At 41.5% G+C, this 17,090-nt stretch overlaps 1 protein-coding gene across 2 annotated transcripts in view; it reads left to right on the top strand.

Annotated features, from left to right (window-relative positions):
- Nucleotides 1–17,090, top strand: part of pot1 (protection of telomeres 1 homolog) — a 268,786-nt gene that overhangs the window by 60,248 nt on the left and 191,448 nt on the right. For both annotated transcript variants that reach the window (XM_067999826.1, XM_067999825.1), the window contains exons 5-6: nt 2,990–3,100; nt 14,614–14,685. In XM_067999826.1, the coding sequence (XP_067855927.1) occupies nt 2,990–3,100; nt 14,614–14,685 (183 nt within the window). The remainder of the gene's footprint in view (nt 1–2,989; nt 3,101–14,613; nt 14,686–17,090) is intronic.

Here is a 17,090-nt window from a genome sequence, read left to right as displayed (position 1 = left end):
ACAGGTAGATTGGTGAGGACGAGGTCATGTAGGTTTTTTCCTTGTTTTGATTCTCGCACCACGTGCTGCAGGCCCAGTCTGGCAGCTATGTCCTTCAGGACTCAGCCAGCTCAGTCAATAGTGGTGCTACCGAGCCACTCTTGATGGACATTGAAGTCCCCCACCCAGAGTACATTCTGTGCCATTGCTACCCTCAGTGCTTCCTCCAAGTGGTGAAGTACTGATTCATCAGCTGAGAGAGGGCGGTAGGTGGTAATCTGCAGGAGGTTTCCTTGCCCATGTTTGACCTGATGCCATGAGATTTCATGGGGTCCGGAGTCAATGTTGAGGACTCCCAGGGCCACTCCCTCCTGACTGTATCGCCATCTCTGGTGGGTCTGTCCTGCGGTGGGACAGGACATACCCAGGGATGATGATGGAAGAGTCTGTGACGTTGGCTGAAAGGTATGATTCTGTGAGTATGGCTATGTCAGGCTGTTGCTTGACTAGTCTGTGGGACAGCTCTCCCAATTTTGGCACAAGTCCCCAGATGTTAGTGAGGAGGACTTTTGCAGGTTCGACCGCGTCTTGGTTTGCCTTTGATGTGTCCGCTGCTGGCTGGTCCGATGCCGGGTGGTCCGTCTGGTTTTATTCTTATTATGTCTTTTTGTAGCGGGATTGTACAACTGAGTGACTTGCTAGGGCATTTTAGAGGGCAGTTAAGAATCAACCACATTGCTGTGGGTCTGGAGTCACATATAGGCCAGACCAGGTAAGGACGGCAGGTTTCCTTCCCTAAAGGACATAAGTGAACCCAATGGGTTTTTGCGACAATCCGGTAGCTTCATGGCCACCATTACTGATAACAGTTTTTTTTTTATTCCAGATTTTTTAATTAATTTAATTGAATTTAAATTCTCCAGCCGCCGTGGCGGGATTTGAACTCGTGACTCCAGATTATTAGTCCAGGCCTCTGGATTACTAGTCCAGTAACATAACCACGAAGCTACCGTACCCTTTAATAGCTAGACCGACATAGAGTATCCCAATAATTTATCAGTCTGCAGTTTCTGAAAATTACAAACTTGTAATATATTCTGATTGTGCAGCATGCCAATAATTCACTGTGGGTGGCGATCTTTAGACTTGAAGCGATTCTCTTACAATCATTAATGTTTTAGTATGCACATCATCTTACACAGTGTATAATATTTCTGACAAAAGCCAATACATGGGATTCGGTTGACTGTTAGCTGTTACAGTTATAAGCCATTTGATCACACGCAGAGATTAGGGCCTTATGGGAGTTAGCTGATCTCAGCTAGGGCAACGGTTGGGAATGCTACAGCTGGTCTCAGTGATTTGGGCTACGGAGGGAAAAATCAGCCAGGGTTCCCACCCCGGCTGGCATTCCTTGCATGTGTGCGTGTGGAAATTGGGCGAGGACAGGATTGTGCTCGGCCGTGATGTTCTTCACGGAGAAATAGCCTGCTGACCCCCCACTGTTTAGGCTCACACATGGAGAATGACCATTTGGGTGAGATGGAAGGGAGTGATTAGTGCTGCAGGAGACAATTAGAGCAAGAACATGGAATTTAAAAACTACTTCAGGGTACTCAATATTTAACCTGCATTTTCTTAGGTGATTAGTTTGCATACATTCCATCGCTGATGTAAAACTTGTCACTCTTCATTATCAATGGCCTCACAGCTGTGCACTAAACTTGCCCCGACGTTTGCCCGATTTCAAGAGGAGGCCGGTCCTTCTTTGTGTGAATCACTATTAAAATAGATCATCTACCTCGGCGATCTATGTCTGCAATCCTTCATTCCCTCAGTGTTTATTTTCCTATAGTAACAAAACCTAATTGTCTACTGAATTGTTCTTCAAAAATAGGCTGTTGAGGAAAATATATTTGGTGAGAACTGCTTTACCAGTCTTTAGGTGTTTATATTGTAACTATAGGTAACTAGGCTTCACTGAAGATGGAGGTAGAACTTCATCTCTGCGCTGGGTGCATTCCCATACAGTAAAAGTACCCAAAAGGTGTCTGAAAGTCACAGGCTCTGAACAAGGTTTCAATGAATGCCGGTGTCAGCTCACCTTTATTAGATGGTTGTGGTACATGAAACAATGGTTTAAAAAAAAATCATATACCAGCAAAGAAATTTCTGCCAGAATACTAGAATTTGCAGCCTTGCATCTGTCAGTTCTTTCTCGCTGCTAGTAAACATTGCCTGGAGACATTTAATAATTAGGTAGCTCAACGCGTGGGTGAGAGAGCACGGTGGCTATGGAGAAGAATGTTCTTTTTGTGTTTTATATGTTAATTTTATCGACAATACCCATGTTGTATTAAATGTCTGTTTCGTATTTAATTGTGTGAAGGAAAGTATCTCTGACATTTTCACTCTTTGTTACATTGTGTTTAAAATAAGTTCCATTGACATCTGAGTTAAGGTTTGTCTCCGAGCTATACTGAAGTGTCCTAAACGTGCAGGGCCCTGACTTCCAGCTGCCTCGCTTCCCTGCCTGATTTTGCCAAGTTAAATGGTGCAGTTTTGGGAAGGAATCTGTGTTTGAGCTGATTATCTGCCAGCCTCAATCTCCCACCTGCCGTTTATTTGGATTGATAGTCTGTACTGCTTGGTATCAAATCATCAGTTTAGCCACTTTTACCAGGGGGCAGAATGGGTCAGTTTTAGACAGGTTGGGGTCGATTTTCAAGTGACCGCTTTCATCGGGTGAGAGGCAGGCGGAGTGAGAAAAGTGAAAGATTGAATTGTGTAACAGTGGAACAGTCATTAACGTTTCAAAAGTTTTTCTGTCGAAAATGGAACTCCTCGGACCCAATTCAAAGTATTCCTCCAAAAATATTCATGATATGAAAACCGGTTCATATCATTCTAATTGTTTAAACCTAAATTAAGAACATAGTTTGAAATATTTGAATTCTCTCCCCTCATTAATTTGTAATAAATTCGACTTTCTCTCCTAATGTCTCTACAGGACACGGTGGTGCTCACAAAGTTCCAAGTAACCAAGTCTCCAAGTGCCAGTAAGGATGGAAGACATACTTTCCAGCTTGAACTTTCAGAAGAGACAGGCGCAACAGTATTTGTAAGTAAGGTTACCATGGAATCTTCACTGGAAGTTAGGTCAAGACTGTTTAGGTCATTGCCATTGAAAGTGCTGGAAATACCTAGCAGTGAATGGGGTTGATGTCATGAGGTGTTTAATCCCCGAGATCTCCGCTCTCCTTCAATTCTGGCCTCTTGCGCATCTCCGATTTTAATCGCTGTAGCATTGGTGGCCGTGCTTTCTGCCGCCTCGGCTCTAAGCTCTGGAATTCCCTCCCTAAACCTCTCCACCTCCCTACCTCTCTCTCCTCCTTTAAGATGCTCCTTAAAACCTACCTCTTTGACCAAGTTTTTGGTCACCTGTCCTAATATCTCCTTATGTGGCTCGCTGTGAAACTTTGTTTGATAACGCTCCTGCGAAGCCGTGGGACGTTTTACTACGTTAAGGGCGCTATATAAATGCAAGTTGTTGTAAATCGAAACAATCTGAATGGCGGATAAAGAATAAATATGAGTTGACTGAGAAACATGCAGCCTTGAAAGGAAGTGACTGCGAGGGGACCTATACAAAAATAACAACACGGAAACAGGCCATACAGCCCAACCAATCCACGTTGGTGTTCATCCTCCACATGAGCAGTAGTCCTAATCCCATGTCCCCGTTTCCCTTTATTCCCCTTTCCTTACACCACCTGTATAACCTATTGTCAATGCTGACATGGTTGCTGCTTCGTACTAAACATTCCAGAAACGGTAAATCCAGAGCACCACTTCAAGGTAAGCCATGGAAGTAGGACGAGTGGGTACAGGTTCAAACTGTTGAAAGGAAAATTTAGATCAACGTGGGGAATTTCATCACTCAGAAAGTGGTTAACACTTGGAAGGGACTTGCAGTGGGACACTTAAAGCGAAAACTTTGGGGTCATTCAAGTGGCCATTAGATGTGGCGCTGCAGTCTTTTGTTCATGGATGAGCTGAGCTGAGCTGGGCAGAATCCATAATCACCTTGTAATCTTAAGAAATGACACCAGATGGTGCCATTTGAGACCAGAGACTGCAGTGGGAAGCATACTGATTTAGATCTAGTGGCAGCGAATAATAGAAGAACCATGTGTATAATATAAAATGTAGGTCTCTTTTCAATCCTCAGGTCAGAAGATATTTATGAATGAGGAAAGCCACTTGACTCATTTTAGTTCATCCATCCAGAATGTCCTTCAGTCCATCAATGTAACATTCAATGTTTTCATGTGATGCCGGAGTTTTTGCCTCCACATATCGATCACTCTTTGTGTGAAGAACTTTCTGACCCAGTCCTAAATTTGTCTTTCACTAGTTTGCACCTATGTCCCCTTGTCCTACTCGCTCAATTTAATTTAGTTACTTTCCAGGTGGTCATGCCCTTTCTATACCCTTAACTATCTTGGATGCCTCTATAAGGTCACCACATCGATACCTCCTTTCAAGGCTGAAAAGCCCGTGTTTCTCCGATGTTACTCAGACTTTTAACACTAGGGATCAACCCTGCGGCTCTTTCCTGCACAGTTCCCAATGCTTGATTGTCTTCCCTTCTATTTCGATGACCAGTACTGAAGATGTGAAAACCTGAGCCCCATGCAGTTTTATAATGACTTCCTTGGGCTTGTATTCTTCAGTTTTCGCTATATGATTCAACATTCCCTTCGATCAAGTAAATTTTGTTGTTTCCTCCTCAAATAAATTTAGGGGTAGATTTGGAAAAGAAAAAAATTGGAACTTCCTTTTTCCCCGCAGTGCACATTGGACGACAACAAGGTTACACAATCAGTTCTAAAGACAAAAGATGAAATCACAGCAGGAATTAAATAATTTTGCTCAAGATGTCGCAATATATCAACAAGGGACCGGCTCACTGACCGTTCCTTTTTCTTAAAATCTTTTGTTTGTGCGCAAAAGAATCACATTAAAATATTGCACATAATTTTTGTAGGATCATAGCACGTGCAGAAATCTGTAACAACACCAGAATGACATTGTTCTGCTTGGGTTTTCATAATTGTTTCATCCTCATGATTGCTGCATTTAAAAAAAAATGTTGTTAACATTCTGTTGCACTTATCTATTTACAGGCAAGCTTGCTCGCCTATAAACCTATACACAATGGTCCTTGGTTCGCTGGTTTTTAATTTATAAAATTGACAAGCATATCATTGAAAGAAAGATACAGGAGTTTTAATTGTTAGTCATTTTTTTCCAAACATATGAGGCAGGCTTGCAATTAAGTTACTGATACAGCAAAATTATTTAATTTTGCTTTTAAAAAATATGTCTATCAAAATGTTGCACAACGGAGAATTAATATCAAATACTTTCTTTTAGAGGTGGGATTTACTTCGACTGTAACAAGTAAGTCCTTCACGCAGTTGTATCTGAACTATTTTCCACAGTTCTGTACTTTGCTGTTTAATTGGATAGAAATTGGCTGTATTATTAACATGATTTTGCAGCCCATAATTTTAATGTCTCAGAAGCTGGCAGAAAACATGCATGTAATTTGATTTCAGTGGCCCAGTCCAGACTGAACGTCTTTAATCATAGAATGTACATGGTGTTTTATACATTGAAATGTTCTTCTTGTAAGATGTCAGGATAGGTCAGAACGCCTGGGTCATTTTACTATTCTTTCTAAAATAAAAACTACCTCCCTTCGTGACTGCCAAAAGTCCTCAATGACAGATGTGGCATTCCACATCAGCCAGGGGTTTGTACATGGCTGTCACTTCACTGATAATCTCTGCTGCGTTTGACTGTAATTTACGATTTTTCTTCTGGCCACTTACCAGCCACGATGTTTTTATTTAGTACTAAAAACAAGATTTATTAGGGTGGAGTGCGGATTCTGATTTGCTATTTCGAAGAGAGCTGGATTTCAAGAGCTTAACCGTAAATCTGACAGCCACCTTATCTCCCAACCTCTGTCAATGCACCAGAGTACAGTGCGTCCCTCACACCTCGCTCGACCTTAATTGGTCAAGGATGGTCTGAATTTCCTTTACCCCATGTCACTTTGTTTACTGTGCGATGGAAACCTCGGCTGACACAGTTGGAGGGAGCCCTGGTTTCAGGGGGAGTGAAATCGGGACTTAAAACAACATTTCTTTGGACATTGTCAACAGTTGAATCCTCACCACTGACATTTTAATTTCTAATCTAAGTATTTGTAACTTTATTCAGGAATTTCACACCATATTTACATTTAGATGGAATTGTTCCAGTTCAAAATTACTCTTGTAATCATTACAATAACCAAGGCCACTGATTCATAGTTTTCAACAGCAATTGCATTTATATGGCGCCTTTAATCCAGAAAAAAGTCCCAAGGCACTTCAGAGTCATAGGGCTCAATTTTAAAATGATGACTGGATGGCAGTAGGTGGGGCGGGGGGGTGAATGTACACGTGGCAAACACAAATTTTTTTAAAAATAGCTTTTCCGACGCAATCGCTATGTAATTGATGGCGATTAAAGTTGTTTCCGGGTTTCGAGCCTGGCAGCCAGCCTGATTGACAAGCTGGCTGCCGACAGGAGCTGCAATGCCGAGGGGGCGGGGGGGGGGGGGGGTGGAGAAAGAGAGAGAGACGTCATCCCGTGCTGGCACAGAGAGTGGGAGGCGCTGCAGATCGGGGGAGGGAAAGATTGCGGGGGGTGGGGGGAGAGGTGGAGATCGACATCAGTGGAAAGGTAGATTTATTTTGTTTTTTAACTTTGTGCAACGGTTTTTATTTAGTTTATTTATTTTTGACTGATCCGGCCCTTCACGCCTGACTTTAGCATGAATCGGAAGCCGTGGGAAAGCCGCCCAGGTAAGTTTAAAATCGGTTTAACGATCTACTATGTCAGAAATAAAGTACCTGAAGTACCTCAATGAGGTACATTTGGTTCTTTAACTGTCATCCCGCCGGCTTTAATTGTCGCCAATGCAGCCACAATTTGATTTGAAAATGGGGTCCATGGAAAATGGACACCAAGTCAGGAAGGAGAGATTAGGAAGGGTGACCAAAAACTTGATCAAAGAAATAGGTTTTAAGGAGGAGAGGGAGGTAGAGAAACACGGGGGTTTAGGGATAGAATTACGAACATACGAATTAAGAGCAGGAGTAGGCCATTCGGCCCCTCGAGCCTGCTCTGCCATTTGATAAGATCATGGATGATCTGATTGCGACCTCAACCCTACTTTCCCGTCCACCTACTGTAACCTTTGACTCCCTTGTTAATCAGGAATCTATCTAACTCAGCCTTAAAAATATTCAATGACCCTGTTTCCATCGCTCTCTGGGGAAGGGAGTTCCACAGATTCACAACCCTCTGAGAGAAAAAATTACTGCTCATCTCCGTTTTAAATGGGAGACCCCTTATTTTTAAACTGTGGCCCTTAGTTCTAGTCTCTCCCACAAGGGGAAACATCCTCTCAGTATCTACCCCTTCTAGTCCCCTCAGGATCTTATATGTTTCAAAAAGATCATCTCTCATTCTTCTAAACTCCAGTGTATACAGGCCCAATTTGTCCTATCTTTCAAGAGCTTTACCGTAAGATAACCCCCTCATCCCAAGAATCAGTTGAGTGAACCTTCTCTGAATCGCCTCCAAAGCAATTATGTCCTTTCTTAAATAAGGAGACCAAAACAGTATTCTAGATGTGGTCTCACCAATGCCTGTACAACTGTAGCAGAACATTTCTATTTTTATATTCCATTACCCATTCAATAAATGACAACATTCCATTTGCCTTCCTAATCACTTGCTGTACCTGCATACTAACTTTTTGTGATTTGTGTACTAGGACACCCAGATCCCTCTGTACCTCAGAGTTCTGCAATCTCTCTCTATTCAAATAATATACTGCTTTTCTCTTCCTCCTGCCAAAGTGGACAAGTTCACATTTTCCCACATTATACTCCATCTGCCAAATTTTTGCCCACTCACTTAACCTATCTATATCCCTTTGCAGACTCCTTATGTCCTCTTCACAACTTACTTTCCTACTTACCTTTGTGTCATCAGCAAATTTAGCAACCGTACATTCGGTCTCTTCATCCAAGTCATTGATATAGATTGTAAATAGTTGAGGCCCAAACACTGATCCCTGTGGCACTCCACTCGTTACATCTTGCCAACCTGAAAGTGACCCGTTTATGCTTACTCGCTGTTTCCTGTTAGCTAACCAATCCTTTATCCATGCTAATACATCACCCCTACACCATGAGCTCTTATTTTGTGTAGTAGCCTTTGATGTGGCACCTCATCAAAAGCCTTTTGGAAATCCAAGTACACCACATCCACAGGATCCCCTTTATCCACGTTGCTTGTTACTTCCTCAAAAAACTCTAATAAATTAGTCAAACATGATTTCCCTTTCACAAAGCTGTGTTGACTCTACCTGATTGCATTGAGATTTTCTAAGTGCCCTGCTATAATCCCCTTTATAATAGATTCTAGCATTTTCCCTATGACAGATTTAAGCTTACTGGGCCTGTAGTTTCCTGCTTTCTGTCTCCCTCCTTTCTTGAATAGAGGAGTTACATTTGCTTTTTACCAATCTAATGGGACCCTTCCAGATTCTCGGGAATTTTGGAAAATTAATACCAATGCATCTACTATCTCTGCAGCCACTTCTTTCGGTCCATCAGGACCTGGGGACTTGTCAGCTGTTAGTTCTGATTTTTTTCAGAACCCTTTCCCTGGTGATTGTAAATGTTTTAAGTTCCTCCCTCCCTTTCACCTCGATTCACAATTATTTCTGGCATGTTATTTGTATCCTCTACAGTGAAGACGGATGCAAAATATCTGTTCAATTCATCTGCCATTTCCTTATTCTCTATTATTAATTCCCCAGACACTCTCACTCTCTAGAGGACCAACGCTCACTTTAATTACTCTTTTCCTTTTTAAATACCTGTAGAAACTCTTACTATCTGTATTTTATATTTCTAGCTAGCTTACTTTCGTACTCTAATTTCTCCCTCCTTATTATTCTTTTAGTCATTCTTTGCTGTTTTTTATATTCTGTCCAATCTTATGACCTGCCATTAATCTTCACGGAATTGTATGCTTTTTCTTTCAATTTGATACTATCTTTATCTTGTTTAGTTAGCCACGGATGGTACGTCCTTCCCCTAGAGTCATTCTTTCTCACTGGAATGTATCTTTGCTGAGTGTTATGAAATATCTCATTAAATGTCTGCCACTGCATCTCTACTGACCTATCCCTTAACCTAATTTCCCAGTTCACTTCAGCCAACTCTGTCTTCATGCCCTCATAATTGCCCTTATTTAAGTTTAAAACACTAGTCTTAGACTTACTCTTCTCTCCCTCAAACTGAATGTGAAATTCAGTCATATTGTGATCACTGCTACCTAGAGACTCCTTTACAATGAGGTCATTAAATAATCCTGTATCATTACACATTACCAAATCTAGAATTGCCTGCTCTCTGGTTGGCTCTAGAACGTGCTGCTCGAAGAAACTGTCCCGAAAGCACTCTATGAACTCATCTTCCAGGCTACCTTTGCCAATTAGGTTCTTCCAATCTATATGTAGATTAAAATCACGCATGATTATCGCTGTCCCTTTCTCACAAGCCCCCATTATTTCTTCCTGTATACCCTGTCCTACAGTGTGGTTACAGTTAGGAGGCCTATAAACTATCCTCACAAGTGACTTCTTGCCTTTATTATTTCTTATCTCTACGCAAACTGATTCTACATCTTGTTCTTTTAGAACTAAGGTCATTTCTCTCTATTATACTCATGTCATCCTTAATTAACAGAGCTACCCCTCCACCTTTTCCTAGCTTCTTGTCCTTCCGAAATGTCAAGTATCCTTGAATATTCAGGTTCCAGCCTTTGTCATCTTGCAGCCATGTCTCTGTAATGGCTATCAGATCGTACATATATTTTTCTATTTGAGCTGTCAATTCATCAATTTTGTTATGAATGCTATGTGCATTCAGATACAAAGCCTTTCGTGCTGTATTTTTACTATTTTTGCAACCTCTAGCCTTACCTGCTGGCGCACTCTTAAGTTTGCATGCTCTGTCCCTTCCTGCCACTCTCTGATTATCATTTCCCTTATTGCTACCTTGCTGTCTTGCCTTGTCTTCTTTCTTTAATTTATCACATCATTGCATAGAGTAGGCCCCAGATGGCTGAAAGCATGGCCACTAATGATGGAGCAAAGTGGGGGATGTGCACAACAGGTTGTAGTTAGAGGAATGGAGAGTTCTGAGGGGTGCAGTTCTCGCAGTGGAGAAGGTTACAGAGATAGGGAGGGAATTAAACACCAACATAAGAATTTTAACTTTGACGTGTTAGGGGATCAGTGGCCGTGTTGATCAGTGAGGACGAGGTTGATGGGCAAGTAGAACTTGTGCAGGATAGGATATGGGCAGCAGAGTTTTGGATGAGCTGAGGTATACGGATGCTGGACGATGGGAGGCTGTCCAGAGACCATTGGAGTAATCAAGTCAGGAGGTGAAAAAGCACGAGTGGCACGAGTGGCAAACGAGCTGAGATGGGTTGGAGGCAGATGTAATGCTCTTTGTGATGAAGACGATATGGAGTCGGAAGCTCAGCTCGGAGTTGAACAGGATACCGAGGTTGTCAACAGTCTGGTTCAACCTGAGACGGTGGCGAGGGAGGTCATGGAGTCAATAGTGAGGTTACGGCTTTTCACAGGAAAATTGAAGTATGCAATCCCCAAAGCACCAGTCAAATTGTACTAATTTGATTTATTCAGCCACTATGGGGGGTGATTCCGTGTCCTGGCACTTCCAGCACTCAATGTTGGATCGCCAAATCACCCCCCGTAAATCAATAGGCCCAATTAGAAATGACAGATGCATGAAATGTGATTCCCCAAACTCTGGTAGAAGTCCCCAAATCTCATGTAATAAAATAAATCAGTCACCATAAATCAGTGGCCTTTACATTGACCACTTTTCAGCAAAGATTCCCCGTTCAGTGCTTCAGCAACAGTGGCCCAGCCAAATAGCTTGGTGTTCAGATACAATCATTGAACCTGTACAGAGTATTTCCAGTGTGCTTTAAGTTATTATACACTGCTGTAACTTGCTGGTCATTCTATCCCCCCCAATATACTTGATAATCAGTTACTGCTATTAAAGTTACCAAAAGATTGCCTCTTTTAATTAGAATTCCAGTTTTACATTGAGCTTAATTAATAACTCACCAATTTCCTTTGGAATGGCAAAAGAGAACAAGTTCAATAAAGCAACTACTGCTGCCTGGTCTCCAGGGTTAGCTGGTAAACTAATTTGGCAGGGGAATGGACACTAGGATGAAACATTAGAGGGGAGAAACAAGATGTACAGAGTTCTGGGAGGGACAAATAGCACTAGGGTAAAGAACAGTTCAGAAATGGGAGGGATCAGACAGGGGGCAAATGCGAGGCAGTCTAAGATGAGTTTGGAGTGCATGTGCATAAATGCACGTAGCATGGTAAATAAGGTTGGTGAGCTGCAGGCATAAGTCGCCACATGGGACTATGATATAGTGGCAATAAGAGACCTGGCTCAAAGAAGGGAAGGATTGGGAACTTAATATTGTTAGCTACAAGGTATCCAGGAAAGATAGGAAAGTAAATAAAGGAGGAGGCTTGGCAGTATTGATCAAAGAAACTTGGAGCACTGGAAAGGGATGATGTAGTTGAAGCATCAAAGACAGAATCTATTTGGTTAGAATTAAGGATCAATAGAGAAACCATTACGCTACTGGAAGTATACTATAGGCCACCAAATAGTGGGAAGGAGATAGAGGAACAAATTTGCAGGCAAATTACAGAAAGATACAAGAAATAGAGTAGTGATAATGAGGGACTTCAATTATCCCAATGTAGATTGGGATCGTAACAGTGTAAAGGGAAAGGAGAGGGAGGAATTCCTGAAATGTGTACAAGAGAACTTTCTTGATCAGTGTGTTTCCAGCCCAACAAGGAAGGAAGCAGTGCTGGATCTAGTTGTTGGGAATGAAGTGGGGCAAGTGGAGCATGTTTCAGTGGGGGAGCATTTGGGGAACAGTGATCATAATATCAGGTTTAGAATAGTTATGGAAAAGGGCAAAGAAGAATCAAGTGTAAAAATACTTAACTGGAAGAGGGCTAATTTCAGTGAGTTAAAAAGGGATCTTGCCCTGATGGTTTGGAATCATAAATTGGTCAGGAAAACAGTAATTAAACAATGGGAGGCCTTCAAGGAGGATGGGGAAAGAAAGGGCTATAACTTCCTGGATGACTAAAGATATAAAGACTAAGATGAAACAGAAAATGGAGGCTTATGATAAATGCAAGATTCATAATATAGTGGAGAACCAAGCTGTATCCAGAAAGTATAAAGCAGATCAAAAAAGGAAATAAGAGGGGCAAAGAGAGAGTACAAGAATAGATTAGCTGCGAACATGAAAGGGAATCCAAAAGTCTTTTATAAATATATAAATAGTAAAAGGGTAGTCAAATGAAGGGTGAAGCCGATTAGGGACAAGAAAGGAGATCTTCTTGTGGTGGCAGAGGGTATGGCTGAGGTAATAAATGAATACTTTGCATCGGTCTTCACTAGAGAAGAGGATGCTGCCATTGGAGCAGTAAAGGAGGAGGTAGTAGTGATATTGGATAGGATCAAAATAGATAAAGAGGAGGTACTTAAAAGGTTGGCAGTACTCAAAGTAGAAAAGTCACCCGGTCCAGATGGGATGCATCCTAGATTAGTGAGGGAAGTAAGGGTGGAAATTGCGGAGGCTGTGGCCACAATCTGCCAACCCTCCTTAGATATGGGAGTGGTGCTAGAGGAATGGAGGATTGCAAATGTTACACCCCTGTTCAAAAAGGGACGAGGGATAAACCCGGCAATTACAGGCCAGTCAGCCTAACATTGGTGGTGGAGAAACTTTTAGAGACAGTAATCTGGGACAAAATTAATTGGCATTTGGAAAAGTATGGGCTAATAAATGAAAGTCAGCACGGGTTTGTTAAAGGAAAATCATTTTTGACTAACTTGATTGAGTTCTTTGAAGTAATGGAGAGGGTTGATGAGGGTAGTGCAGTTGGTGTTGTGTATATGGACTTTCAAAAGGCATTTGATAAAGTACGACATAATAGACTTGTTAGCAAAATTAAAGCCCATGGAATTAAAGGGACAGTGGCAGCGTGGATGCAAAATTGGCTGAGGGACAGAAAGCAGAGAGTTGTGGGGAATGGTTGTTTTTCAGACTGAAAGGAAGCATATCCGCAAAAGTGCTTCAATGCCATTCTGCATATCGTAGAACTTAGCCTCACTTTCTCTATACCAGCTCCTAGTTTCCAGAGATGAGAGCAGGAGGGTCTCCAAATATTTTCTGACCTGTTTTGACCAGGAATATTTAAGTCACCATCAAGTTCCATATTGATCCTCTAGGTTTTGTTTAATAGTTCCAAATAAGCCATTTTTATTATACAGGGTAAACCTCAAGAGTCCTTTCAATTCTATAGAACGGTTTCTAAAATGGAGCAAAATAGAACCACAAACTCATTACACTTCTTTATCACTAACTAACTTCTTTTAGTTTGGAAATAGAAAATGCCGATTCAGTGAGATGGATTCAGAAGGAAAGTGTCGTTATTGCATACACTGCAGACCAAATTTAATCTGGCAGTTCCTGATTACTTTTGATGAACATGTAGGGAGATTGGTTTAGCATTGAAAATTGTTTGTTGACCTCTCCTCAATCAGCCTCAGTAAGATATTATCATTGCAGACATAAATGACTATCCTTGGCCTTGCAGTTCACAGTCTGGGTTTGCCTTGAATGTTCCTATTGAAGAAATCTATTAGATTTTGTTACATGAATCCTCTCTTCATACATTAGAGCACCAAGTCTCAGAGTCATTCTGTTGTTTGTCTCTCGAAATGCTTCAATGCCAGACCTGAAATACTGAGTGGAGTTTTTGGTGCCTTGTCTTTTTTTTAAAAAAAGGCACTCAAAACTGCATGCTATATTTTAAATCTGGTACCAGCAATGATCTTCATAAGGTTAGACTTATTCTTTTGGCACACTGTCAAACAACCTCGAGATGAATCCTAATACCTGACTGACTAAGTTGATATTAACTTCAGACTAATGGAATATTGCCAATCAGTGGTGAGTAATAATACCCTTGGACACTATGGAAACTCCATTATTCGGTACATGTTTCATATTTCCTGTTCTAATGTGAATGGTCTTGCATCCATCTACATTAAAATCCATCTTTTGTTCCTAAGCTCATCTGCTTAATTGGTCCAGATCGCTTTGAAATGCTTCTGGTCTGTCTTGTACTCATCACCGTAGCCACGTATATTGCTATCCTTGGTAATATTGTAAGTGCCCTCTGCATACAATCTATGAATTGTGTGAGCAAGTATCTGAATTGACAGTATGAATGATACAGAACAAGTCCATTTCGAATCTGAAATCCAGCCTCACTCTCTTTCTGCTGTGTGATTAGAGGTGGAGAAATCAAGCCTTTTGTTTTTTATTTTGTTTTAGGTATATGACAAATCTGCGAAAGAACCAACAGCAGCTTGTAGCGTTACTGAACCGATGATTCGAAGGCCTAAGGTAATTCCCGTGGCACCCAACTGCATGTTTGTCCTCTTGATATATTAGGGGCCATAATTTGCTGTAGCAGGGCATCTAATGGCGTCTTTGTTAGTTAGACTTGCCCTTGCACGTTTAGTTTTTTAAATTTTTGCGTGGCAAGTTGCTGAAAGTGTGAGCTGATAACGTCGCAGCGAGGGAAACAGGGCATCTGGGACCTGTGTGAACAGGGCAAGCAACTGGGTATCTCCTTAACCAATCAGATTGAAGGATTGAGAAATAAACAGCGCAGGGACTGAGGAGGAAGTGTAAATTAGAGTGGGTGAATTCAATGTCAAATCAGGGACAGAAAGAGAAATGAAGAAAGGGAACAGAAGATTGGATTAAGAGAGTGAGAAAAAAGAAACAAAGGAAAAGTGAAAACTACATTTTTAAATTTAAAAATGTTATATTTTTAAAATCTCCAACAACAATTAAAACCTGAAGGAATGAGACTCCACACTTGTAGTTAATTTTCAGTGCCAGAGAAGTTGACTAGCGGTAATTGACACTTATTACATCGTTAAAAGTGTACTTAGACTGAAATGGACAAGACTTAACTTCCTGTGGCGAGTTTAGTTTGCATCTACCGGACAAATACAGCAACTTCACGCGGTTCATTGCATTTCAATGGTGTGGCAGACAGCGAGATGCCGTTTTCGCGAGGCCCACAGCAGAACGGCATCTCGGACAGCAACTTTTAGGCTTCTTCGACAGCACCTCCCAAACCCGCAACCTCTACCACCTAGAAGGACAAGAGCAGCAGGCACATGGGAACAACACCACCTGCACGTTTCCCTCCAAGTCACACACCATCCCGACTTGGAAATATATCGCTGTTCCTTCATCGTCACTGGGTCAAAATCCTGGAACGCCCTGCCTAACAGCACTGTGGGAGAACCTTCACCACACGGACTGCAGCGGTTCAAGAAGGCGGCTCACCACCACCTTCTCGAGGGCAATTAGGGATGGGCAATAAATGCTGGCCTCGCCAGCGAGGCCCACATCCCGTGAACGAATAAAAAAAAAGATATCCACATTTAACGGTGCATCTGCCCCCTCCTGCAGTTGCTGTACCATTTATGCATAAATAACGGCGAGTGCCATTAGCCTCACTGTTATTTTCACAGCAATTTCTAGCCCCAGATGTATTGATTACTCAAAAAAGTCAAATGCAAGTTTAAAAAAAAATGCACTTCAGGACTAATACAAGAAAGAAAGAAAGAACTTGCATTTATATAGTGCTTTCACTACCTCAGGACTTCCCAAAGCATTTCAGAGCCAATTAAGTACTTTTGAAATTTCACTGTTGTAATCTAGGAGGAAACTTTAACTGTATAAAATGGTTTTAAAAGCAAAAACTTCCTGTTTTTGTTTCCATGGAAACTAGTTCAATTAAATGAACAGGAGCAAAGTATACATCTTAAAACAACTGGAATGTGTCCAAAAGGGAAACTTCAGTGGTGAAATAAACTTATTATTCTAAATTTTTCAAATACATTTTCAACTCAATTTCAGCACAATTTGTGGCTTTTGAGCCATTTTAAAATACATTTCAGAGAGTGCATTTAGGGCACATTAACTTGTCTGTGATACTGAGTTGATAAATACCTCAAAGATTTCTTTGCAGACACTGAGAAACCTCGGTATGGGGCTAGAGCTCTCAATGCATGGCACCACTGAGATAAATCAAGAAATCATGATTAAGTGGCACCAAGCTTATGCTTTTTAAGCCTGTAGATTTTTGGTGGAAAGGAAAGACTGAGGGATGTAAGGAATTCCACTGTTTGGGAGAGAATGAGTTAGGCGAGGAAATAGTGTCATTAGTCTCGATTTTCAACAAAATGCGGATGCAGGGAAGAGAAAGAGCAGGTAGGGCACTGGATTTGGAACTAAAGAGGAGCAAAAAGGGACAGTTCAGAGGGACAATCACCATAGTAATTTTGCTAAAATAGAAGCCAAGAAATATGACACTGGAGAGACAGAGGTTAGAAGCCAGAGGTTAGAGGAAGATCAGCCATCCGACAGCAATCTTTCTCTTGTACCCTGTCCAGAAGTGCAAGAGAGGTGTTCGAAAAGCTAACCCATACATCGGAGCAGTATTCACATCTTGGACAGGTGTTACAGAAAATTTAGGAATGGTTGAGGGGATTAGAAGTATTGATATAAAGTGGGAAATTGAACTTTTTTGTGACGTAGAAGTTCTATTTGAGACCAGAGGACAAAATGTTAATGGTGAAGACTAAGGGTGGCACCATCAGTGGTAAGAGATGGTGGTTATTAGTTTGACTTCTGAGAGACATGAAGAATTGAAGGAACAGGATCTTCATTGGCTCATCAAAGGGCATAGGGGATATCAAGATCATTTAACCATTGCAATGTGAGAA

This window comes from Heptranchias perlo, chromosome 18, assembly GCF_035084215.1.
Source record: "Heptranchias perlo isolate sHepPer1 chromosome 18, sHepPer1.hap1, whole genome shotgun sequence".
Taxonomy (NCBI): Eukaryota; Metazoa; Chordata; class Chondrichthyes; order Hexanchiformes; family Hexanchidae; genus Heptranchias; species Heptranchias perlo.
This window is presented reverse-complemented; position numbering and strand designations above follow the sequence as displayed.